Source organism: Microtus oregoni, unplaced genomic scaffold, assembly GCF_018167655.1.
Source record: "Microtus oregoni isolate MIOR12 unplaced genomic scaffold, Mior012 000015F_ref0000493, whole genome shotgun sequence".
NCBI lineage: Eukaryota > Metazoa > Chordata > Mammalia > Rodentia > Cricetidae > Microtus > Microtus oregoni.
The window spans coordinates 32518204-32543266 of NW_024543074.1; the positions used below are offsets into that span (position 1 = coordinate 32518204).

Consider the following 25063-nt stretch of genomic DNA (forward strand, 5'->3'; position numbering starts at 1 on the left):
TTGGTTTTCCAAGATATCTTCCCATTAGACATGGGGCTTAGGGTTTTCCATACTTCCCAGCTCAAGGAAGTATGTTACCCTTAACTGATACCCTCACACTAGGAGTGTGTAATCTTTTGCACTTGGGTTCTACTAAGGAATATCATAGTGACTTTTGAGCGTCTATCCACTTAACCCTCCCTCCCGCAGTTCACTGCACTCTGTATGCAGACAGGTATCTCCTCACATGGAAGGCCCAGGCTGCTTCCCTGAAGTCCTGATTGGTTTGAACCATGAACTCCTATTTGTGTTTCCAGGTCCAAGAAGCCAAATCAACTGAAGTGAAAATCAACGAGGCCCGAGAGCACTATCGGCCAGCAGCAGCCCGAGCATCTCTGCTCTACTTTATAATGAATGACCTGAGCAAGATCCACCCAATGTACCAGTTCTCCCTCAAGGTAACTTTCACCTTGGGTTTTCCCCCATAATCATAATAATAGCAAAATAGCACTACCAACCTAGGGCACCATGGGAACTTACCCACATACTCCATTAGTGATGGCAGATCTTTAAGACTGAAGCCAGGGAGCAGCTACATTGACTTTAGACCTATGTGACAGACCCCTACCTCTTATATAACTTACTCTAACAGGAAAGGATGCTGCTGCAAATGAATCTTGGCCTCGTCTTTTCAGTAAGCACATTGAATATCCATTAATACTGGACGGCACGCAGCAGAGGGTACCAAAGAAACAGAGGAAGTATAAGAAGCTATTCTGTCCCCAAAGAGCTAAAACATAATGGAGGAGATCCAAAATGTATATTGTTTTTATTGATGAAAGACCTACTCTAGCAATTAGGATGGGCCAGCATTAAATTACTTTTCTTATTATCCTAATATTCCCAAAGCTGCTACTTAGGGTTGTTAAAATACCCATAAAACTGAAGTTCTTAGCACATTTTAAGTGCTGACTAAACTTATCTTACTCATGAAAAAATAAAAACCTATAAATTTTGGGGACTCTCAGAAAGTACAGCTTATCCCCTAGTGCATTCATCAAAAGACCATAATTAAAGAGGCATTAAAATGTCGTGGGGTGGGGCGTGAAGTTCTGAACAGAGATTTGGATCAACAAGCAGAAAGATTGGGCACAGAGACAGACAGACAGACAGACAGACAAGCATCAGCATTCCCTCAGAATACAACATGCATGCACAAAGAGAACACACCTCAGCTCCATGAAATAGCCTCAGTTAAATCAACGTGTGGAAGCCAAGGCCAAGGTATAGGGTTGGTGACAAGAAACTGAGAAGTTGTCAGGCTTCCAATCCCTGAGGTGATGGCATGTCTCCGTTTCCCAGTCTCTTTCTTATAGCCTTGAGTCTCTGCAGCTCGGATGAACTGTTTATGGTATTTTGTGGTTTTACAAAGAAACGTAAGCTTATATTCTTATCATAGGAACATGCAAAACAATTACAAGATAGTAAAAAGCCAGCATCAGAGTGAGCATAAGCTAACTATGGCATGCTGTCCTTAGTTGAGGTGTAGCTGACAATCCCTCTAAGTACCAGGAACTTCCACGGCGGTGCTTTCTGGAAAGAAGAGTTCACCAAAAACCTGTGAATATGTGCTCAGAAGTATGTTGTAAGTTAGGCAGTGATAGCTTCTGAGGCAGGAGGCTCTGAAACTTGACTTCCAAAAAGGGAAGAGGTCACGTGGCATATTAGACCACCTGTAATGCCAATCTCATGGTGTGGAGGCACAGGGGTCATAAATTCAGGACCAGTTTAGTATGCAGAATTTGTCTAAAAAATGAAAAGACTTTTGATTCTCACATTGTTGTGAAGAATGACCAAAGACAGTTGTTTACTGACCCATTGGATCTTTGAAAACACATTTAAATGTGTAATGATTAAGTAGCTGAAAACATCTTGAGAAATAAACAACAGAGATGGAGAAGAGAAGGAGGGAGAAGGCAGAGAGGGAGGGAGGAAAAGAGATAAAGGGAGAGAGAGAGACTCTTCTGGACTCCATGGGCACTGGACACAGACATGCATGCAGGCAAAACATCCATACAGACAAAAACTTAAGTAAATAAATCTTTAAAAATTATAATAAAGAGATTTGAACCTAGCATCTAGTCCTAGCACTTATGGAGCTCTTAGTTTGATCTCTACACTTCAGGAAATAATGTCAATAGAGACTTCACATAACTCCAGTTTCAGGCTTCTTAGGAAGATTGGCAACAGCGCTCTCACTGCCCACAGTGTATGAATTTGCTGGAGCTAAAGCTGCTCTCCCTAGGTGCTCACATGTCTTCTGTGGTGAATTCCCAACCCTTTTCTTTTTGGTCTTATGTGCCATGATCGTTAAAGCATTTGACGTTTAACCCCCTGTCTAAGCACTCCTTAAACTTTTTCTAATAGCTGTTGGGCATTAGTGGCCCACAGTCAACCGCTCAGCGTTTTCTGGTGCCTACTAAGACATGGGTGGATTCTGGGAATACAAGCATAAGACATGGGTGGATTCTGGGGAATACAAGCATAAGACATGGGTGGATTCTGGGGAATACAAGCATAAGACATGGGTGGATTCTGGGAATACAAGCATAAGACATGGGTGGATTCTGGGGAATACAAGCATAAGACATGGGTGGATTCTGGGAATACAAGCATAAGACATGGGTGGACTCTGGGAATACAAGCATAAGACATGGGTGGATTCTGGGAATACAAGCATAAGACATGGGTGGATTCTGGGAATACAAGCATAAGACATGGGTGGATTCTGGGAATACAAGCATAAGACATGGTGGACTCTGGGAATACAAGCATAAGACATGGGTGTACTCTGGGAATACAAGCATAAGGGCCAGCCCTGCTCGCAGAGCACTCGTCATTTTCATATAAGCGAGAAGAATTTATAAAAAATACTAGTAAGTGAGAAAACTGCTTTAGCCCCTAAAAGCTCAAAAACAGCTGCTGGGGATCTTCAAGGAGAGCCAGAGTCGGTGACAGAACCTTCTGTGGGGAAGAGAGCTTCTGGAGGAAGCTAGGAATGTGAGGATCAGGCCCGGCCTCAGAACCCTTCACACACCAACAGGGAGGAGAAACCAGCAGCCAAAATCCACCCAGTGTGAGGGAAAGGCAAAGTGTACTCGGGATTTCTAATTTCTCTAAGTATTTTCCTGGATTGTGAATCACCTTACTCCAATTCCGTGGCTCAAGGGTCTTTACTGACCGCTCCCTTTGGATGGAATTTTCGAAGAAACGGGCAGTAATGGCCCAGAGAAAGCTAGCCACCCCATTCTATGCACTCGCTCTGAGTGGAAGCTTTGCGGCCTCTAATGAGCTGTTATTTCGTTTAAAATCTACCAAGGGAAGGTAAACCTCACATCAGGTTAGGTTAAGTATGGGCAGAAGATATTTGCTGAGGTCATCAGCAAAGGAAAAAAAAAGCTCTGAGGGCTTCATTAACAAGAAACACCTCAGCACTGAGAGAGAACAAGCTTCATCTCACAGTCTTAAGCGAAGAACACCAAGGCTCAGACATACATGGCTTCCACTGAGGTCCTAATACCGATGCTGTAAAGACTAAAGAGCTTTATTTTCCTTCTTGAAGTCACAAAAAGGAAAAGAGAGAAAAAAACAGAGATCTGCTGAACTGATAGTTAAATCTAATTATAATATATTGGCTTTTATTCCCTTTCATTATTTGATCTATCCATATCAATGTAGCATCCCAAATAGTTATTTTCTAAGAAATCACCAATTTTCAAATGGTAGGTTGTTGGTCACAAAATTTCTTTTTTTTGAGGGGGGGGGACTTGATCAGGGGAGGGGGAGGGAAATGGGAAGCGGTTGTGGGGATGAGGCAGAAATCCTTAATAAATAAATAAATTTAAAAAAAAATTAAAAAAAAAATTCTTTTTCATACCATGCCCTTATTGTAGTTTAGAGAAGAAATTTAAAGGGGGTTGTGTTCCTATCACTGCAGGAAAAGACAATGGGACAAAAAAATACTTACAAGGACTTCTGAGAATGAATGCACAGCTAACAGAAACAAGCATGGCATCTGAGATTCTAATAGAAAAGGAAAGTCACAAACTGAAATAATTCTCGCTACCCATTATGTGCCAGGGTCAGCTTCAGAAAATGAAGTTGTCTGGAACATGTTCTCTATGCTCCAAGAATTATGTCATCGATTAGGTAGCATCACTAACTCAAATAGTCATTGCTGGCTGTATCATCTTTGTATTTAGGTAATTATCCAATCAAAACTTCCTGGATCATGTCCTTTGGCTACAACCCATTTGTTTCTCATTGATTGCACTCATCAACATTCAATATGCACATTTATGAAACCATTTTGTGTTGCTAATAAGATAGTACCACAGTCTAGGTAAGCCATAAAGATGAGAAGTTGATTTTGGCACATAGTTCTTGGTCCAAGGTCTAAAGGCTAGCTCTGCTGACAGTCCGCTTGTTGGCAGAGTCTGGAAGCTGAACAGGACATCACTTGGTACAGGAAGCATACTTCTGTGTCCTATTCTTTCTCCCCTATAAAGCTACCAAGATTTAGTCATGGAAGCCCTACTGTTGACGACCTCACCTCCCAAAGTCCCCACCTCCAAATACCATAGTCAAAATAAGTGTCCACCCTCTTAAGAACTCGAGACAGAGTTAAATTCCAAGATGCATTTTGGGAAGGACTAAGAGCTAACATGATGTCTGGTGCCCTCAGAGGCTGTCAGATCTCATGGGATTAGAATTATAGACAGTTGTGAACAGCCATGTGGGTGCTGGGAACCAAACCTGGGTCCCCTGGAAGAACAGTCCATGGTCTTAACCTCTGAGCCGTCTCTCTAGTCCCTTATAGCATAGTGGTATCTTAATAGTATCTCCACTTAGCAGGAAGTGCTGGGAGAAGCACTCAATGAGTAGACTAGAAAATTATAATAGTCTCCGCAGGAAAGGGGGTTTTATAGATTGCCTATGATTCGTCTTCTCTTCTAGGCCTTCAGCATTGTCTTCCAGAAAGCTGTGGAGAAGGCAGCTCCCGGTGAAAGTGTCAAAGAGAGAGTTGCCAATCTAATAGACAGCATAACCTTCTCGGTGTACCAGTACACCACACGCGGCCTCTTCGAGTGCGATAAACTCACCTACCTTGCCCAGCTCACCTTTCAGGTAAAAAGTAACTCAAAACTGTTTCCTCAAGTCATATTTACCATCAAGTCAGTAAACGTTAAGGAAACCTCGTTTGATGTCATTTCTCAAACACGTTCAACCTGGCCAGTCCACATGTGCCCGTGCACTGCGGTCTAACCCACACTCTTAATTGGCCATTGTCCCACTTGGAGCAGACTTCCTGAATCAATCATTTAGCTTTTTCCTGCTGGTACTGGGTAATCTGGGATCCTTCTCAAAATGCTACTCCAGAAACCACGCCTAGTCAATCAGATTGGCTCTGACCAAGCAGGGCTTTCCATGGCTGTAGCCACAGTACATCTGGGGAAGTTCTAACAGCTTTGGTTCCTAGGAGCTTGGAACTTAGGACTTCCTATGTCACTGCATCATCAGGAAGAGACCTTGATCTGCTGCTTAATCCTAACATCAAAAAGCCTTAAAACATCGCTACTTTGTACATACCTTCTTCCCACTTACAATCAGGATTTTCCAATGTATAAGTAAGTGTATAGCACAGGCTCTATGAACCCAAGACCCCCTACAATGCTCAAAGTCAGATAGTCTGCCATTTATTTGTGCTGTTTTTATGTTTCAGTGTCTGAATTCATGGGTGCACGCTAGCATGCCTGTATCACACTCATCCTCTTTATTCCCAGCTGTGACCCAGACAGCTTCACCTTCACAAAGAAACCTGGATCCCACCTCTCCCTGTGAATCATACCCACAGCCAAGCCAGAGGCTTTCCTCCCTACACACATGCCTCTCTAAGCCCCTCCAAGCCCCTGTACCTTCAATCTTCCTTCCCTGGAAAATTCACCATTCCTGTTTTACTATCTCTGCCTCTTAGCTTCCCCAAGACCCCAAGACAGAAATCTTGGTTGAATTGATCTCCTCCTTCTTCCGCCTGCAAGTCAGTCCTCTACTTCAAAACCCCTTTCACATTATTGATTTATATATACGTTTCTATTTTGCATATATTCCTATGTCGCTTTGACACGCGCCTCAAATCATGTCGTTTGTATGTGTCATCTGCTCAATTAAATTGCAGGCACATACTCCGTGGCACTTATGATTGATATATAATACTTGCTAACCAAGATATATAGTCATCCTCTGTGTGCATTTAAGTCGTGCTGGTGTTTGGGCTGAAAACAGATGCACACAGAAGAAATTTGCATGAATATACCCTTCCAATCCACCCTCTTTAAACAGCCAAAATTGATGGGCAAGCTCTCGAGCTAAAGGCAGCAGTAATTACGCCGAGTGACAATCCCCAAGAACTCCAGTCTCCGTGACCACAGCTGAAGAATCACAGTGTTATTTTTTCCCAAAACCGCAGATTCTCCTAGTGAACCAGGAAGTCAACGCCGCAGAGCTGGATTTCCTGCTTCGCGCTCCAGTCCAGACAGGAACCCCCAGCCCAATGGAGTTCCTCTCCCACCAGGCCTGGGGGGCCATCAAGGTCAGTACCGACCCCCAGTAAAAGTCAAGTTCTCTCCGAGGTTTGACTTAAATATGTGTCCTCATGACATCAGTGTGGCTCTCTCAGAGTTGGAACATGGAGCTGTGTTGAACTCAGGTGCATCCCTTCCCGTCCTCGTACCACCACAACAGTCCTATCCTCCCCAGCCTGCTGAGAAGAAACGAGCATATTCTGGGCCGAGAGCTCTCTCTTTAGGACTAAACTGCTTTTCATCTGCCAAGGCTTAGGGCTGGAATCTGGGCTCCTCGGGCCAGCCCAGAGACTCTGGTGAAGATACTGTCCCACCGCTTCCAGAAGTCAGGCAGGAACTGGAGCTCTGCCGAGCATCTCTGTTGGTCTGAACTGAAACCCCAAGCAGAGAACCCTTTCCACTCTGCAACTATAGCACTTGAGTAGCTCACGTCTATTGAGTTCATTGAACACACACTACTATTTCATCCTCTTGTCCATCTGGCAGATGGGTCTTGTTTGTTCCTGGGAACAAGAAACGCAGGTCCTACCCCTTATAAATAGCAAATCAGGACAAAAATCCATGCTGGGCAGATTAGTCTAGTTGGGATCTTATGGATGGTGAAAAGACCACAAACTGTAGTCTTTTCAGTAGGGACTGAGTCCACATTCATAGCCAGGAAATGAGAGCTAAGTGACTTCCAGCTGCAGAGGGGCCACATGCGCACTCTATGTAGGCAGCTTTCTAGCCCAGACCCAAGGGCACACATGAAATAGCATGTTTTTAGGACGAATCCTGCATATGATCTCCCATGTTTGTTCTCACATTGTAAAGATGTTTAATAGCATGAAAAAGTGCACATCTGGAGTAAGAGAATCAGCTTTCTCCAGATTTCATACTCTGTTTTTTAAGGTAATTGTGTATACACAAGCAGTTATAAGAAATGATTCACAGACATCCCTTATAACCTGCTTCTTACAATGTTTAATCCTCGGAGTACTGTCCTACAGTAGCATAGCCAGGAAACTGACACTGAGGTGGTCCCCCAAGCTTCCTCTGAGTCCACGGATCCCCACATTCTTTTATGTGTGTGTGATGTATGTACCTGTGTTTACTTAGCTTCATCATATGCATTCTCGGACATTTTATGAATTGATTTGGCTTGCTGTTGTGAATGGAATGCTCCTTTATTTCTTTCCCAGTATATTTTTCCAAATTGGGCATGCATAGATTGAAATGATTACTACTATTAAAATTCACCAAGTCCCATCATTAGAAAGACTCCCGATTGCTTGTTCATAACCTCAAAATCTCCTCCCTCCCTCTGTCCTTAGTACCAACCAACCACCAATCTCTCTTCCATTTGCAGAATGATTATTACCTCAGGGATGTCATGTGAACAGAAGCACAGTATATAACCTCTGCGTATTAGACCATCCACTCATCCTAATTCCATTTAGGTTAATTCAAGCTGATTTATATGCAGAATGTGATCATTTATAAACATGCTGCCCACATCAAAGGACTCATCTTAGGAAATTGGTGGCTAATTCTGCTAATGTTACTGTGGCTCAAAATACTTCCCTACCTTCCATTCTAGAGAATCGGTAGCTAGTCTTTCGTCTTTCAGGACTGCGTTAGCTGCCTTCCTTGTTGGTACCGCAAGCACCTGACAGATAAACTTGAGTGCTTACATTGGCTCACAGTGTGAGTGTACAGTCAGTCGTGGTGGGAAAGTCTTGAGGTCGCTGGTCACATGGCATCCACAGAATAGAAAACAGGGACACGAATGCTGGTATTCTACTCACTTCCCATTTTTTATTTAGACCAGTACTTTACATATGGAATAGCGCCTTATAACTTCAGGGTAGATCTTCCCACCTCACATAACCCAATCTAGAAACTTCTTTACGAGCATACCAAGAGGCTTGTTTCTGTGGAGACTTTAAATCCTACCAAGTTGGCAATCAAAATTCACCATGCCCATTCTACTGCTTATCAAGTTGACAGCCAGACACATCGCCTTCAGGTCATGATCTTCCATTGCTTGTTCCCAAAAGCTCTTGGCCCTCTCATAATGCAAGGTGTAGCCAGTCCATTTCTAAAAGTCCCCAGAGTCTTCAAGAGCCCTAACACTGTTGGAAATTATGAGACTCTTGTGAAACTCATGTCATCTCTTAACTGTGAGCTCCTATGAGGTAAAAAATAAATCACATACTTCTAGCACACAGTGACAAGGCTTTTGGTTCCATCCCCAGCATAGGAGCAAAATAAGCTTAAAACGAGTAAATATATGTTCAGCTCACAATTTTAGAGGTTTTTCTTCATGGTTTCTCAGTTCCCATGGCTTTCATCTTTGTTTCTTCTTGTTTTTGTTAATCATTAGAATACAAAGTAATTGGTTTCATTATGGAATTTTAACATGTATTTATTATTGTAAGAAAGATTCTCACTATAGAGCCCAAGCTGGCCTTGAACTCATAATCTTCTGTCTCGTCCTCCTGATTGCTGGGATTAAAGACATTCACATCCATTCTCAGGATTCCCACTGCTCTTGGGCCTGTGGTGAAACAGTGCATCATGAAATGGAGGAAAGCTCATGGCAGCCAAGAAGCAAAGAAACAGAAAGGGAGAGGCTGTTAGCCCCTCCAGGGGCTGCACCTTGACGCATCCAGCTTCTTGTCACCGGGCCTTGGCTCCTAGAGCATCTGTCATCTCTCAGTGGTTCCACAAGTGACAACCAAACTGTTTAGAATGAGTCTTTGTTAGATATTTAACACCTAAACCCTAACTATTATTGAGACAGTTTGCTTTCGTGTTGTCTTTGAAACCTGCTGAATATTTTACACATGTATACTCCACTCAAATGTTAGTTTTTCTTCCAAAATATTTGTATTCAGATTTTATGCTATTGTTGAAATCGTTGACTCATACACTCAAATTGTTCCAAACATCTCTATGAGTTTTCTAATTACTAACATGAGTTTAAGTTTCTGAATTTAGCTGTAAAAGTATTCAAATGAAATACAGTTGAACTCTGAGCCAGGCAACTGGCATTTGCCTGTATAGCCCCAGCTGTTCAAACACTGAAGTAGGAGAATCTCTTGAATTCAGGAGGTCAAAGATAACCAGTAATACAGAAAGAAGAAGCTTCTTTTTAAAAAATCCTGCCAGGTGGTAGGGGCACATACCTTTAAACCCAGTACTCCAGAGGCAGAGGCAGGTGGATCGCTCTGAGTTCAAGGCCAGAGTAGACTACAGAGGAAGTTCCAAGATAGCCAGGATTACACAAAGAAACCCTTCCTAAATAAAAAAAAAAGTAAAAATAAAAAAAAACAGTCCCTCCATCACACTAACCCTGTGTCAAGTTCTCAGTATTCCTCATGGCCAGTGGCTACCTTGCTGGACTTGGAAATCCTGACTCAGAGTCTGCTGCCTTTATGGAAAATGTGTTCTAAAAGCAGTTCTGAATGAACCCATGTGCAGAACCAGAGCAGCAATGGAGATGGACAAATTAATACAGACCCCTGGATTCAGGCATACCTAGGTCCAAGTGTAAGAGAGAGAGAGAGAGAGAGAGAGAGAGAGAGAGAGAGAGAGTGTGTGTGTGTGTGTGTGTATAGCCTCTGGCATGTGATCTAACTCTTTGTTTCCTTATCTGAAAAATGACCGTCATAGTATCTTCCCCAAAGTGAATGATCAGTAGCCAGAATCTGCTGATGGCTGTGGTGGCGTTTTCTTCACGGGATGCTGTTGTCAAGCACTGTAAGCCGAGTTTCCTAAAATGACAGAAGTGTACCGCTGTGGAGCCTAGAAATCAGAAGTGATGACATAGGCAGGACCAGGCTGCCTCCAAATCCTCCGGGCCGAACTTGTCTTTGCATCTTCCAGTTTCTGGTAGCCTCGGCTTTCCTCAGTTGGGAGCCTGGAGACCCAGTCCATCTCCAACTGCACAGTTGACACAAAGCTGCCTTTCCTCTCTGTGTCTCTGTGCCTTTCCCCTCTTGTAAAGGCTCCAGTCATGGTGGATTAGGGCCCACCCTCCACCCTAGTGAAACCATTTTAAGTTGAGTACACCCACAAAGACACTATTAATTTTTTTTTTTACATTTATCCTAATTGAAAGACAAACAATGCTGGGGGATAATACTTCAAATATATCTTTCAAAGAACGAAACTCATAAGAATCCTGAATATCAATTTCCCCCAGTATAATGGCCATGCAAGCTGTGGCTGATACAGGGGTGCCTAATAGAATCTGTCCACAGAAAGAAAGCCTTGCTAGTACTGTGGACTGCCCAACTGGGCCAAATCCAGTTGACTATCTCTGTCTTCTTTCCCACTATGCGGGCCAAATCCAGTTGACTATCTCTGTCTTCTTTCCCACTATGCCCTCCTTCACAAAAGTGAAGAATAGCCAAAAGCAATGGGGCTGCTGAGAATATGACTGACTGTGCCTGTTTTTCCAGTCCCAGCAATTAGGAAGCCAAGGCTTCCACCTTCCACAGCTTACCGCAGGCTAGTATATAGATTCTTTCCTTCCTTCCCTTCGCAGAATACATCCTTGGCTTGGCTTGGCTTGACTTCCCTCTGCTTTTATGTTTTGTTTTGTGGGCTGAGCTCATCTGGCTGTTTAAAGTGTTCTGCAAATGAGCAAAGCTTTATCTCTCTCTCTTTCTCTGAGTTTGTTATGTGGAACAACAGACCCAGGTCCATCAAACTCAAGCACAGCCTGGGATGTGCACAGGTGAGGCACAAAGCAATATGTGGTACGTGTCGCGGAAGCCTTTGATGAATGCTTTTCAAGTGTACGCTTGGATTTTAGCCTAAAGAAACAAACTGAGTATAATTGAATAGGAGATGATAAAAAAAAAAACATTTTAAAAGATTCTATCTAATGAGGAAGGTTGATTGCCTTGCTTCCTTCCCCCAGAAGAACTAATAAGCCAGTAATGAATGACATTTGTGTGATAAAATCCTGCTTTTATTGTTATCCTTTGTAAGGCTGTTTTCAGTCCCCTCAAATGCTGAACTTTCAGGTAATGGGCATGTTCTGCTCTTCATTAGAACAATCTCATCTGTGCCGAATTTCTTTGTTTGCCTTTGAAAAGGCCCCCAACTGCCACTCTGGGTGCCAATTTAGCACTGTTGTATTTTGCTGCACAGTCCAAAGTAATTAGGTTAATTAGTCATTTCCATTTAGCTTATTAGAAGGCTAAAAATCCCGTTCCCTCATTTGGGAGATTAAATGGTGCAATTGTGTTCACCAAAAAGCTTCAAGGATGTGGTTTCAGACCCCATCCTGGCAGCTGGGAGCTCTGGTCATGGTGTAATTTGCTCTGTTTTGGGGAGACACAGTAAGGGTAATTGGGCAGGAAAGGGTTAGTGATGCTGCAGGCTGAGAAGTGGGGCAGCATGGATCTAGACAAGAGTCAGCTCCTCAGCACACAGAGAAAGAATGACAGCAGCTACGGCTTTGCCCAGCCCTGCCCCAGCCCCGGCCTGTCTGTGGCTCTGCAGGACGTATCTATTAAACTTGTCCCAAAGGCTGCCCATGCCTGAGGAAGTTCTTGCCCACAGGGAACTCACAGTCTTTTGGGAATTAGAGACAAGGCAGTTGAAATCCAATAGCTACCAAGCCTCCATGGAAGGATCTTTTATGGTCTTCAAGTATGGTGTCTCTGCTTGAATGTAAGATATGGTGCTTGATCTCCTGGCCTCAGTGTTTGCATGAACAAACCCAAGTTCAAGTAAACTACAACTCCAGTGGGCTGCAATGGTGGTGCTGGGACTGAACTCTGTCTCCCTGGGCCTTGTCCATTGTTCCTCCAAGCACCCCTCACCATTTGTCATGAAAGAAGATACTTCTTACACTATGTGGTTGGGGTGGGATTGGTCATACACAGAGCTCAGGTAAAAGGATGCTTGTTGGTCCCTACAGGAGAAGAGAGCAAACACATCCAGGCAGTGTCTGTGTCCTTCTGCAGCCTTCCTTTGTTCTTGTTCCCAGTAAGAATTCTCTGCTAACATCGTGTTTCTCACAGACCCATCTCACCCTCAATGTTTTGGCTCATTTTTATCCTTCCCATAAAATGCTTTCTCATTTTCTCTGTCTTTGTGCCTACCCAACAGAAGCCTGCATGCCTTCCAATACTTCTATTATCTTCTTTCTCCTTAAGACTAAAAGCTACTTGAAGACACTTCATCTATTTTTTTTCACTATTATATTCTGATGTTCTTGGAATGTAGTAGGACATTAGTAAATGTTGAAAGAATATATAAATGGATGGATGGATTCAAATAATGATAATAAGTTTGAGCTCCTTAACTTTCATTGCATTGTGCTTTAGACCCTCAGTCTACTGTTGGAGAAATGAAATATAAATACAGAGTAGAAGCATTGCAGTCACTGAATGTATAAGGGGGTGTGTCTGTGTCTAATCCCCCCTGAATTCATTTGTTTTATGACACTATGGAAAAATACCTAACAACATAACTTAAGGTGGCAATATTTTGGTTCATGGCGCTAGAGGGCTCAGTTTATTGGGATGGGGAGGATGTGAGGTACAGCTTGATTTACACTGTGGTAGACCAGAAAGCAGAGAGCAAGACAGAAAGTGTCCAGGAATAATATACCCACAAATACCTACTCCCGCAAACCTTCTTTCAGCTAACCATTACCTCAAGTTTCCAAAATAATGCCCTAAGTTGGGGATTAAGGTTTCAAAACAAAGCCTATATTTAAGCCATAATACTCACCCAAATTTTTATCGAGACTGATGATACCATAGATCTACTAAGGCAGTATAATAAGGCTTACTACACTTTGCATGCCCCGAAATGGACCATCTATATTACATCCCTTACCTAGAAGGTCAGAGATCTTTGCAGACAAAAGGATGGAACAATCTTAAGAGCCAGAGAAGACGATGGATAACTGCAAGTAGACAATATTCACTTTCTGCACACAACAGGGTAGTTGTACACATACACACACAGTGACTGAGACAGCATGCACAAGACCCATGTCGGCTTAACCAGTCAAGACCACAGCATGGAGGGAGAGAGGTAGTCTTTAGTTCCCTAACTGTAGGTCTATTGGCTTTTGACAGCTGCTGGGAGAGGAAGATTAAATTTTCCTTAGGTGACCTCTGGTAGGTCTACCACATTCCAGGACAGGCACTGTACCAGAGAGTATATGGGCAACACAACTTGGACTCAGTTTGGGGGTAGAGGGAGAGAGAGAGATAAAACAAAGTTGGGTGTGCATGTGTTACAACTCTGAAGGGGAAGGTAGCCTGACTGTCAGGAGTCAGGCTATACCTATGGCTGTGAAGGGAAGGTATCCTGGCTACCTACAGCCCTGGAGAAAATGCATCCTGACTGTCAGAAGCCAGGCTATACCAATAGCTGTATTCTGGTGAGAGATGGTTTCCCCCGCAGACATGTAGCAATCCTGGTCCTCTCAGAGAGCCATTACAGCTCAGCCCTGCTCCCTTCTGCTTAGAGAGTTTCCAGCAGAGCTGCCCATCGCTTCTCTGCTCTGGTGAAAGTTGTTGCTTCTCTGCTTGGCTCTGCTAAGGGAAAAACCCTGGCAGAAAGGTAGGACTTTGCTCCTGCGCTGCTGGTGAAAATTCTTACTTCTCTGCTTCACTCCACTAAGGGAGTTTCCTAGCAGAGATGTCCATTGCATTTCTGCTCCACTTCACTCTGATGGAAGACCTTCACCCAAACTTCATTCAAAAGATTTATTGGGAGGGAGGAATCCAGGAGAGTGACTGCCTCTGCAAGGGTGGAAAATGGCAGCTCCCAATTGAACAGGCACAGAGCTTATATAGGGCTTCTTAGGGTGAAGTTTTTTTTCAGGGTGAAGATTTTTCAGGGTGGGAATGGATTGGATTCCAATCCCTCAGCTTGGACAAACTCAGAGACTGGTTGGATTTCGTGCTCAGGGATTGGTTGGTTTCATGCTGAGGGATTGGTTGGTTTTCCTGCTCAGGGATTGTTTCATGCTCAGTTGATTGGGGGCAGAGTATGTTTCTTTGACTCTGCTCTGTTTGATGACTTTGAACTTGACTTTGCAGAGACTTAACAAACAATAAGCGTGATCAGCACAAGCAAAGGAAGGAGTCAAGCTTAATGAAGATGAGAACGGAGCCTTAACTGAATCAGTAGAGTCAGACACACACCCAAGGTGGATGTAGGAAAGCTCAAATGGGATGGGTTGGAGAAAGACACCTCACAGAAAAGCATTAAATGAAGAAGTGTGGTTCCCATGCTCTGTATTTGAAGTTGATGCTTATAGACTAGGCAGCCCATGGAAATGTTGGGTGGGCATTCAAGAGACGTGTGAGAGATGGATGGGCAGAGTGTGGTGGTACCATAGGTATGAAAATGTTAAGAAGAGCCTATGGCATAGGTGTTAGGGCTCTGTGACCCAAAAACCTAGAGCACCTACTTTGACCCATTTCCCATGTAACAGTGTATGGCTGGGTGTGACCCAGTCTCAAACATTTTATTTACAATGTCTGTATTATACTGGTGGGCAGTGTGTTAAGAATGAACTTATGTATATTTTTCCTCTTTCTTTTTTCTAAGATCCAAGACACTAGAGTAGATTATAAATGATACCTGTTTATGTAAAGGATGTCACGTGCCTCTCAGCCCAGTGCAGTGCAAATCCTAGCTTTCTAGAGGAACTGCAGTTTAGAACAAGATTCTCTGACATTCCCTAGGCACTTTCATCAATGGACGAATTCTGCAATCTGGATCGAGACATTGAAGGATCTGCCAAGAGCTGGAAAAAGTTTGTGGAGTCAGAGTGTCCCGAGAAGGAGAAGTTCCCCCAGGAATGGAAGAACAAGACAGCCCTGCAGCGTCTCTGCATGATGAGGGCCATGAGACCTGACCGGATGACCTATGCCATGCGGTAGGGGCAGGCCACAGGCTCTGGGAAAGCATCTCTACAGGGCAATCTCAGGAAAGCCAGCCTGGCATAGCTGAACTTCAAGGCCATGTTCATATAGTAATGGGCACCTTTGTACCAAGACTAAAGCCCATGAGACAGACTGCCTTGGGTATGCCTCTGTTATCTTGATGTCTTAATAGAAAGTTTGGGAGGAGATACTCATCAATATCAGCATTTAAAAAGATGCCAATCACCTGTAATAAGAAGGAAGATGGAGGGATCCAGAAAGCATATGGAGATTCTACTTTTAGCATCACAGAAGCATAGAGTGAGGTGGTTATAACTTTAGATGGATAAATGAGTGGCAGAGAATTAATAAGGATATTTGACTTCTATCTTCTCAATCAGTTAAATCAGTGTGTAAGGGAATGGCAAATTGAATATCTGAAGAGAATGGAGGAAGCTTGAAAAGAGGTCTGTGGCTGGAGAAGTGGGGAAGCACACCATGCAAGTATGAAGACCAGACTCTGGAACCTCAGAACCCACGCACATGCTGGATGGTTGTGACAGCCCCTGCTATATAACACCAGTAAATGAGCTCAGAGACGGGGAATCCTAGATTAAGCCAAAATGTTCATGAGTGAGACTGGTCTGTAATTCTCTTTCTTAGTAATGTTTTTATGTGGTTTGAGTATCAGGGTAATTGTAGCCTCATAAAAAGAGTTTGGCAATGTTCCTTTCATTTATATTGTGTGGAACAATTTGAGGAGTATTGGTATTAGTTCTTCTTTGAAAATCTTTTGAATTCTGAGCTAAAGCCATCTGGTTTTGGGCTTTTATTGGTTGGGAGACTTTTGATGACTGTTTCTATCTCTTTAGCAGTTATAGGTCTATTTAATTTGCTTATCTGGTCTGGCCTTGATTTAATTTTGGGAGTGATATTTATCCAGAAAGTTGTCCATTTCCTTTAAGTGTTCCAATTTTGTGGAGTATAGGTTTTTGAAATATGACCTGGTGATTCTCTGGATTTCCTCTGTGTCTCTTGTTATGCCCCCCTTTTCATTTCTGATTTTGTTAATTTGGATATTCTCTCTCTCTACCTTTTGGTTAGTTTGGATAAAGGTTTGTCTATTCTGTTGATTTTCTTGAAAAACCAACTCTTTGTCTCATTGATTCTTTGTATTGTTTTCATTGTTTCTATTTTGTTGATTTCAGCTCTCAATTTGATTATTTCCTGCTGTCTAGTTCTCCTGGGTGAGTTTGCTTCTTTTTGTTCTAAAGTTTTCAAATGTTTTGTTAATTCACTAGTGTGGGATTTTTTTTCCAGCTTCTTTATGTAGGCATTTAGTGCTATGAACTTTCCTCTTAAAACTGCTTTCATTGTTTCCCATAAATTTGGGTATGTTGTGTGGTCATTTTCATTGAATTTTAGGAAGTCTTTAATTTCTTTATTTCTTCCTTGACCCATTGATGATTCAGGTGAGCATTGTTTAATTTCCATGTGTTTGTGGGCTTTCTGGAATTAGTGTTGATGTTGAATTCTAGTTTTAAGCCATAGTGATCTGATAAGATACATGGGGTTATTCCAATTTCTTTTTTGTATCTGTTGAGGTTTGTTTCGTTACTGAGAATGTGGTCAGTTTTTGAGAAGGTTCCATGAGGTACTGAGAAGAAGGTATATCTTTTCTGTTTGGATGGAATATTCTATAGATGTCTGTTAAGTCCATTTGAATTATATCATCTGATAGTTCTCTTATTTCTCTGTTCATTTTTTGTCTGACTTACCTGTCCAGTGGTGAGAGGGGAGTGTTGAAGTCTTCCATTATTAGTGTGTGGGGTTTAATGTATGTTTTAAGCTTTAGAAGTAAATGTTTCTTTTACATATGAAGGTGCCCTTGTGTTCATGGCATAGATGTTCAGAATTGAGATTTCCTCTTGGAGTATTTTTCCTGTGACTAATATGAAATGTCCTTCTTTGTCTCTTTTAATTGATTTTAGTTTGAAGTCTATTTTGTTAGATATTAGGATAGCTACACCAGCTTGTTTTTTAAATCCATTTAATTGGAAAATTTATTTCCAACCCTTTACCCTGAGGCGATGTCTGTCTTTGAGGTTGAGGTGAATTTCTTGTATGAAGCAGAAGGATAGATTTTTCGTATCCTATTTGTTAGCCTGTGTCTTTTTATAGTGAGTTCAGTCCATTTGTATTAAGGGATATTAATGACCAGTGATTGCTATCTCCTGTTAATTTAGTTTTTGTTGTTGGCAATGTTATTTTGTGTGTTTTTTTCCCTTCTTTGGGATTTGCTTCTGTGAGATCATCAATTGTCTGTGTTTTTGTTGATGTAGCCAACTTCCTTGGGTTGGAGTTTTCCTTCTAGTGCTTTATATAGGGCTAGGTTTGTGGCTAGGTATTGGTTAAATCTGGTTTTGTCATGGAATATCTTGCTTTGTCCTTCTATGGTGATTGAAAGTTTTGCTGGGTACAGTAATCTGGGCTGGCAACTGTGGTCTCTTAATGTTTGCATAAGGCTTGACCAGACCTTCTGGTTTTCATTGTCTCCATTGAGAAGTCAAGTGTAATTCTGATAGGTCTGTCTTTATATGTTACATGGCCTTTTTCCTTTACAGCTCTTAATATTCATACTTTATTCTGAATGTTTAGTGTTTTGGTATTTATGTGGCTAGGGGACTTTTTTTTTTGACCCAGTTTTGATGTTCTGTAAGTTTCTGTTATCTCCATAAGCATATCTTTCTTTAGGTTGGGAAAGTTTTCTTCTATGATTTTGTTAAACATATTTTCTGTGCTTTTGAGTTGAACTTCTTCTCCTTCTTCTACACATATTATTCTTAGGTTTGGTGTTTTATGGTGTCCCATATTTCCTGGATATTTTGTGTTAAGCTTGTTTTAGATTTAATGTTTTCTTTGACTGATGAGCCTATTTCCTCTATTGTATCTTTAGCACTTGAGATTCTCTCTTCTATCTTTTGTATTCTACTGTTTATGCTTGATGGAGGAAGGTCATTGGTTAAGTAATAAAGAAACTGCTTGGCCTCATAGGTTAAAACATAGGTGGGAGGAGTAAACAGAACAGAATGCTGGGAGGAAGAGGAAGTGAGCTCAGACTCGACAGCTCTGCTCTCTGGAGCAGAGACACCATGCTCCCCTCTCCTGTGCAGACGCGGGGATAGCTCTGCTCTCTGAGGCACACGCGATGAAGCTCTGATCCAGGATGGACATAGGCTAGAATCTCCCTGGTAAGCCACCTCGTGGGCTACACAGATGATTAGAAATGGGCTAGTCCAGGTGCGAGAATTAGCCTAGAAGAGGCTAGATAGAAATACAGTTTGTGTGTTGTTATTTCGGAGCATAAGCTAGCCAGGCGGCCAGGGTGCTGGGGACGCAGCCCCATCACTCGTATTACAACATATGCTTGCATTTGTGGTTCCTGGTCATTTTATAATGATTTCTGTTTATATACTTCCCTCAGCTTGTGTTTTCTTTATTGTCTCTAGTTCAGTTTTCAAGTCTTAAATAGTTTTTTTCATATTCTTGATTGCTTTTTCTTGGTTTTCTTTAAGAGATTTGCTGATGTCTTCCAATTTTTTGTTTGTCTTTTCCTCCATTTTGAGGGGATTTTTCATTTCCTCTTTAAGGGCCTCAAACATCCTCCTAAAGTTATTTTTAGGTCATTTGCTTTTGCCTCATCTATATTTGGTTGTTCAAGTCTTGCTGTTGTAGGGTCACTAGTTTTTACTGGTGTCATGTTGCTCTTTGTGGTGTGGCATGTATTCTTACTTTATCTACCCATCTTTTCATCTGATTGGTATATTTGGGGCTGTCTGACTCTGGAAATCAATCTTCCAGGTGCCAGTGGAACCAAGGCTCAGATGGTTGCTACTCGTGGTGCAGTCAGTGTGGTGGTTCCAGTCACCCTGTTGGTCACTCCGTATTCCTGGAGGTCACTTGGCACTCCCAGGGTTTGCTCTGCTCCTATGGAGTTCACTGTCTCAGGCCTACTCTGGCCTAGGTCACTGGCTCAGTCCTCTATTTTTAAAAAAAAAATCATTGGGTAATACACATATGGGGTGAGTCATGTAGGGTGTTTATTATACCTCAGAACATTACTTTTTAAGGATAGGAATTATAAGATAGGAATAATAAGACACTAAATAGGAAAGAAATGGGAAGAAGAATGGGATGATGGGAAATAATCAGAGGAGCCCAGAAATTGAAATTCCTACACTTTTCATGGCACTCGATCAGGCAAAGGCTTGTTGAGATAAAGATATAGTACCAATGACTATAAAGATTCAAGATTTGGGTCTGAGAATGAGCTGTTTCAGACTTACAAAAATATTCCCAGGTACTGACAAAGATTGAAGGGCAGCCATAACCTGTGCAAAGGAGCAAGTAAGGAATGAAAATCAAGTGATCTGAGGTCTGACCACACATGTTGATCTCGCTCAGGCTGGAGGAACATTCATGAGCCAAGAGCCCAAGTGTTGAATGAATGTGGAAAGTACCAAATGGGATGATAGGTGGCACTGCTGTGCATGGCGAGTGGAAACAGCCAGGAGAAATGAGTCTCAGTGAAGCCACACAAGAGGAAAAGTGTGGACTTGAAGATAACTATTAGACCATGAATACTATGTGACCACTGCCCACCCTGAGATCCACCTAGTGTAAGAGAATAAGCCCAGCTGAGAAGGATACAGGAGGAGCTATGTCTTGGAGAATAGCAGAAGGGTCGGCAAACGTCAGGAATTCGTCTAGACATCTAGTAGGCTGGAAGGATTTGCTTCACACAAAATGGAACACTTTGGGGAAGAGCACTGTGGGCAGGAGTGCAAGAAAAACCAGTGACAAATAGAATATCCAAGAGTCCTGTGGGACCTTAAATCTTGGGCATGTTGGCACATCACAGAGATATGGAATAGGTCAGATTTAGCTGCCCATAGTCATTCAAAGGCATTGGTCCTAGCAGTCTCCAGAAAGGTGAGATGCTGTGAGAAGATACCAGGTCTACAGAGGGAGGCAGCAATGGTCTGGTTGGAAAGCAGTCAGGAGCCGAGATCTAAGTGCATGGATTGGAACTAGTAGTACAGACAGTATGTGTTGACAAGTTGTGAACTTGAAGCCAGTCCTAAATCTTTAACAATCAACCTCATGAGTGTGAATATGCCTTTTCATTTCTAGAAGCCTCGGCTTCTCAAATGCTATGATTTTTGGACTGATATGCATGCTTATCTCCTGCAGAGACTTTGTTGAGGAGAAGTTAGGAAGCAAATACGTCATGGGAAGAGCACTCAATTTTGTAGCCTCATTTGAAGAGTCGGGACCAGCCACTCCAATGTTTTTCATCCTGTCTCCAGGGGTGGACCCACTGAAAGATGTGGAAAACCAAGGTGAGGAAAGCTTGCTTTAGAGCCAAGATTGGCAGTAGTCTGTGCCCTTTCATTCACTGGGTCTATTGCTTTCTCTTTTCTACATTCAAGGTTCACTGTGTAAAACCCGACCTTTGCAGGCCAGACAGAAGTCAGGGTTACTGCTAAAGCAAAGCCACAGCATTATGAAGCAGAGAGAAGATTGGATTTCTTTGTAGCCATTCTGTGTAGACCTGTGACTCATGCTGTATATAGTATGAATAGGGCATCTGATTTTGTCATTTAGTGTGTAGATACCTTGTCTCAGAATCAACTGCTAGAACGATCGAATTGTCTGGCAACCCCTGTCAAAGTTAAGTTCATTTGGGGCAGGAAAAATAGGTCAGCAGTTAAGAGTGCTTGCTGCTTTTGCAGAGGTCCTGAGTTCAGTTCCCAGCACCTACATCAGGTGACTCCCAAACACCTGGACCCCTAGATCCAGAGAATGTGATGCCCTATTCTGGCCTTCACGGGCACCACACTCAGTATACACCCACAAAGATACATACACATAACTAAAAATAACAATTAATGTCTTATTTTTAAAATTATATTGATCATAAGTGTAAGAGCTTGTTTGGGAACTATTAATTATATTCTGTTGATCTATGTGTTTCTGCATGTCGATTGGAGCTTTATGGTAAAATCTTAAATCATAAAATGAGTCCTCCAACAGCTTTCTTTAAGATTATTTCAGCTCCTTGGAGTCTCTTGTATCTCCATAAAACTTTTAAAATTATTTTGTCAAGTTCTGTAAAAATTAAAGAAAAGTCCATTCAGACTTTAATAGGGATTTTTGCAATTACCATGTAAGTCAACTGGGGACATGTGGCTACCTTAACAATATGAAGTTCTCAGTCTGCTTTCCTGTACCATCCAGACCACCGGCAGTGGTGACACCACCCCCTCTGGGATGCCCACTTACATCCATCATCAATCAAGAGTATGCACCACAGACTTCTCCATAGACCAATCTGAGGGCATTTTCTCAATTGGGGTTCCATCTTCCAAAATGAGTCAATCCTGTGTCAAGTAGACATAAAAACTATCCAACACGCCCATAGCCTCTGGTTTTTGGTTCAATGTCATGATCTCTAAATATCCTCAGAAGAATTTTTTTTTTTGCAGACACTTAAACTCATGTGAAATTCCACTTTGTTTCATATGTAAATGAAGATTTTCTTTGAGTGCTTCCAGTTTTTCCTAGAGTTGCAAATTCCCTTGAGAAAAGAAATAAATATCATTTATAATTATCACTAGCTTCATACTCATTCTCTGTGTTGAAAGGCATTCTCTTTTCAACTCTAGAAGGCATTCTTACTAGAGTTATTAGCATCCTCTTACAATATGAATGAATTCTATTTTAGCTTTCTAGGAAGCTGATATCCCTGGGGTTATTTTCTTGACATTCCACCTTAATTATATATATTTTAATTTCACTTATTTCCTATTTTCCATTTTCATTTTACTGGCACACATCAGAAAAGAATCCCTAAGAAATAACATTTCTGAACCCTTGTTTGACCCCAGATTTGATGGATAGTTTTTTTTTTCCTGGCTACAAAATGATTTCTCCTTAGAACTTTGGCTACACGGATCTGCTGTGTTCTAGAAGCCTACTTTGTTTGTGAGTGAGCATAGGTCGTGTTTCTTGGTTGGCGACCCATTTTTATTCGCTGGGAACTTTGGAATCATCCATTCTGTGTTCTGTTCTTTCATGAGCTGTATCTACCTGTGGGTCTTTTTCGCTCATCGGCTCAGCTCTCAGCATGTCTGTTCAAGGGAGAGTCACACCTTTCTTTGGCTTCACTCTGTTTTGGTAAATGCCAGCAATAGTTACCAAGAAGAAATCAGTTATCTTAAATGGCCCTTTCCTAGTCCTATCAAATTGTCTCGATTTCTCTTTGGATTCTGCAGAATGGCCATAATCTCTCACCTGATTTATGAAGATTACCTCCTGACTCATTTCTGCCCTCCTCCCCTGATAAACCTTTGCTACTCTGTGGACAGAGTCCCCTTGCTAAATCTCAAATCCTTTAATATCACTCTGCTTAAAGCGTCCTCAAGGACTCCCATCATCCTAAAGGTTAAGTCAAGCATCCTTCATCTGATCACAGTAGCCGTATAGTCTGGCCTTTTTGTCCAGTCTTGGACCTCACCTGCCTCCAGACTCCCTCGTTTAGCTCCTCGGCTAAACAAGGCTATTGTAAGCATTTCAGCCAAAGACTCCTTTCATCTGAAATATTCTCAACAGTGTAGTATTTACTCATTGTCTTAGTGGTGGTTTCTATTGCTGTGAGGAGACACCATGACTACGGCAACTCTTACAAAGGAAAAGCATTTAATCGGGTAGGCAGCTGACACTTCAGAAGCTCAGTCCATCATCATCATGGCAGAGTGCATGGCAGCTGGGAGCATGGCAGTATGCAGGCAGGCATGGGGCTGTCCCATTGGGTATGGCTTGAGCATACATGAGACCTCAAAGCCTGCCCCCACAGTGACACACTTCCTCCAACAAGACCATACCTACTCCAACAAGGCCACACTCCAAATAGTGCCACTGTCTTTGGGGGCAATTTTCTTTCAAATCACCACATTCCACTCCCTGGCCCCCAAAGGCTTGTAGCCATATCATAATGCAAATGTACATCCAGTCCAACTTCAAAAGTCCCCATGTTCTATAACAGTCCCAAACTTATTTTAAAAACTCTAAAGTTCAAAGTCTCTTCTGAGATTCAATTTCTTAACTGTAATCTTTTGTAAAAAAAAAATCAAAATTAAAAAGCAGATCACATACTTCTAACATCTAAAGGCACAGGATATATATTGCCAATCCAAAACATAAGGAAGGAAGCATAGTGAAGAAATACTGGACCAAAGCAAGACCAAAACCAGCTAGGCAAACTCCAAACTCTGTATCTCCATGTCTGATGTCAAAGTGCTCTTCAGATCTCCAACTCCTTTCAGCTTTGTTGACTCAACACACTTCTTTCTCTTGGGGTGATTCCACTCCCTGTTAGCAGCTTTCCTCAGTAGGTACCCTATAACTCTGGCATCTCTATCATCTTGGGGTCTCCAAGGCAATCCAGGCTTCAATTTTACAGCTTCACACAATGGCTCTCTGGGCCTCCATTCAGGAACATGCCCGGCCTCATCAGCTTTCCTTAATCGCTCCTTGACTCTAAAGCCAAACCACATGGCTGAAGCTGCCAAGTTCTGCTGCTTGCTGGAGCTAGAACATGGCCCTTTTGTTCAATTATATCATGGTTACCATCACTGCCTAAGCTTGGCTGTCTTTCAACTTGCTCTGTAGACCATGCTGACCTCAAACTCAGAGATCTGCCAGCCTCGGGGTACACCAACACCTGGTTCTAAGTTTTTCTTTAATTCCTTTTCACAAGTTGGAAACATGGTCTGGCCTATCACAGCAATACCTCACTCCTAGTAGTGACGTCTATCTTCATTAGGGTTTCTGTTGCTATGAAGAGACACCATGACCATGGCAACTCTTTTTTTTTTTAATCTTTTCAAAACAATTATATTTGCTCAACAATATAATTAAAACATGTATTTTTCTTATTCTACCTGTGTAATTTCTGAGATAGTCAATAATTAGTAGCTTAATTGCTCATATTCTGCATGACATGCTCATTTTGTGACTTAGTCACTTATTCTACTTCTTTTTTCTTATGTAAACATTTATTTAAGTTTTATTTATTTATTTATTTATAAGATTTCTGCCTCCTCCCCACCACCGCCTCCCATTTCCCTCCCCCTTCTCCAGTCAAGTCCCCCTCCCTCATCAGCCCTAAGAGCAATCAGGGTTCCCTGCCCTGTGGGAAGTCCAAGGACCAACCACCTCCTTCCAGGTCTAGTTAGGTGAGCATCCAAACTGCCTAGGCTTCCACAAAGGACCATGGCAACTCTTATAAATGAAAATGTTTTATGGAGTGGCTTGATCAGACGGAAACAGGAAGTTGACTATCTCACTGGGTATGGCTTGAATGTATATGAGACCTCAAAGCCCACCTCCACAGTGACACAATTTCTCCAACAAGACCATGCCTACTCCAACAATGCCATACATTTTAATGGCGCTACTCCCATTGGGGGCCATTTTCTTTCAAAC

General features: G+C 42.2%; 1 protein-coding gene across 1 annotated transcript in view; it reads left to right on the forward strand.

The window, feature by feature from the left end:
* The window catches only part of Dnah9 (dynein axonemal heavy chain 9), a 336148-nt gene that overhangs the window by 277903 nt on the left and 33182 nt on the right, over nt 1-25063 (forward strand). The window contains exons 57-61 of the mRNA XM_041664051.1: nt 297-437; nt 4996-5166; nt 6506-6628; nt 15335-15528; nt 20768-20916. Of these exons, the coding sequence (XP_041519985.1) occupies nt 297-437; nt 4996-5166; nt 6506-6628; nt 15335-15528; nt 20768-20916 (778 nt within the window). The remainder of the gene's footprint in view (nt 1-296; nt 438-4995; nt 5167-6505; nt 6629-15334; nt 15529-20767; nt 20917-25063) is intronic.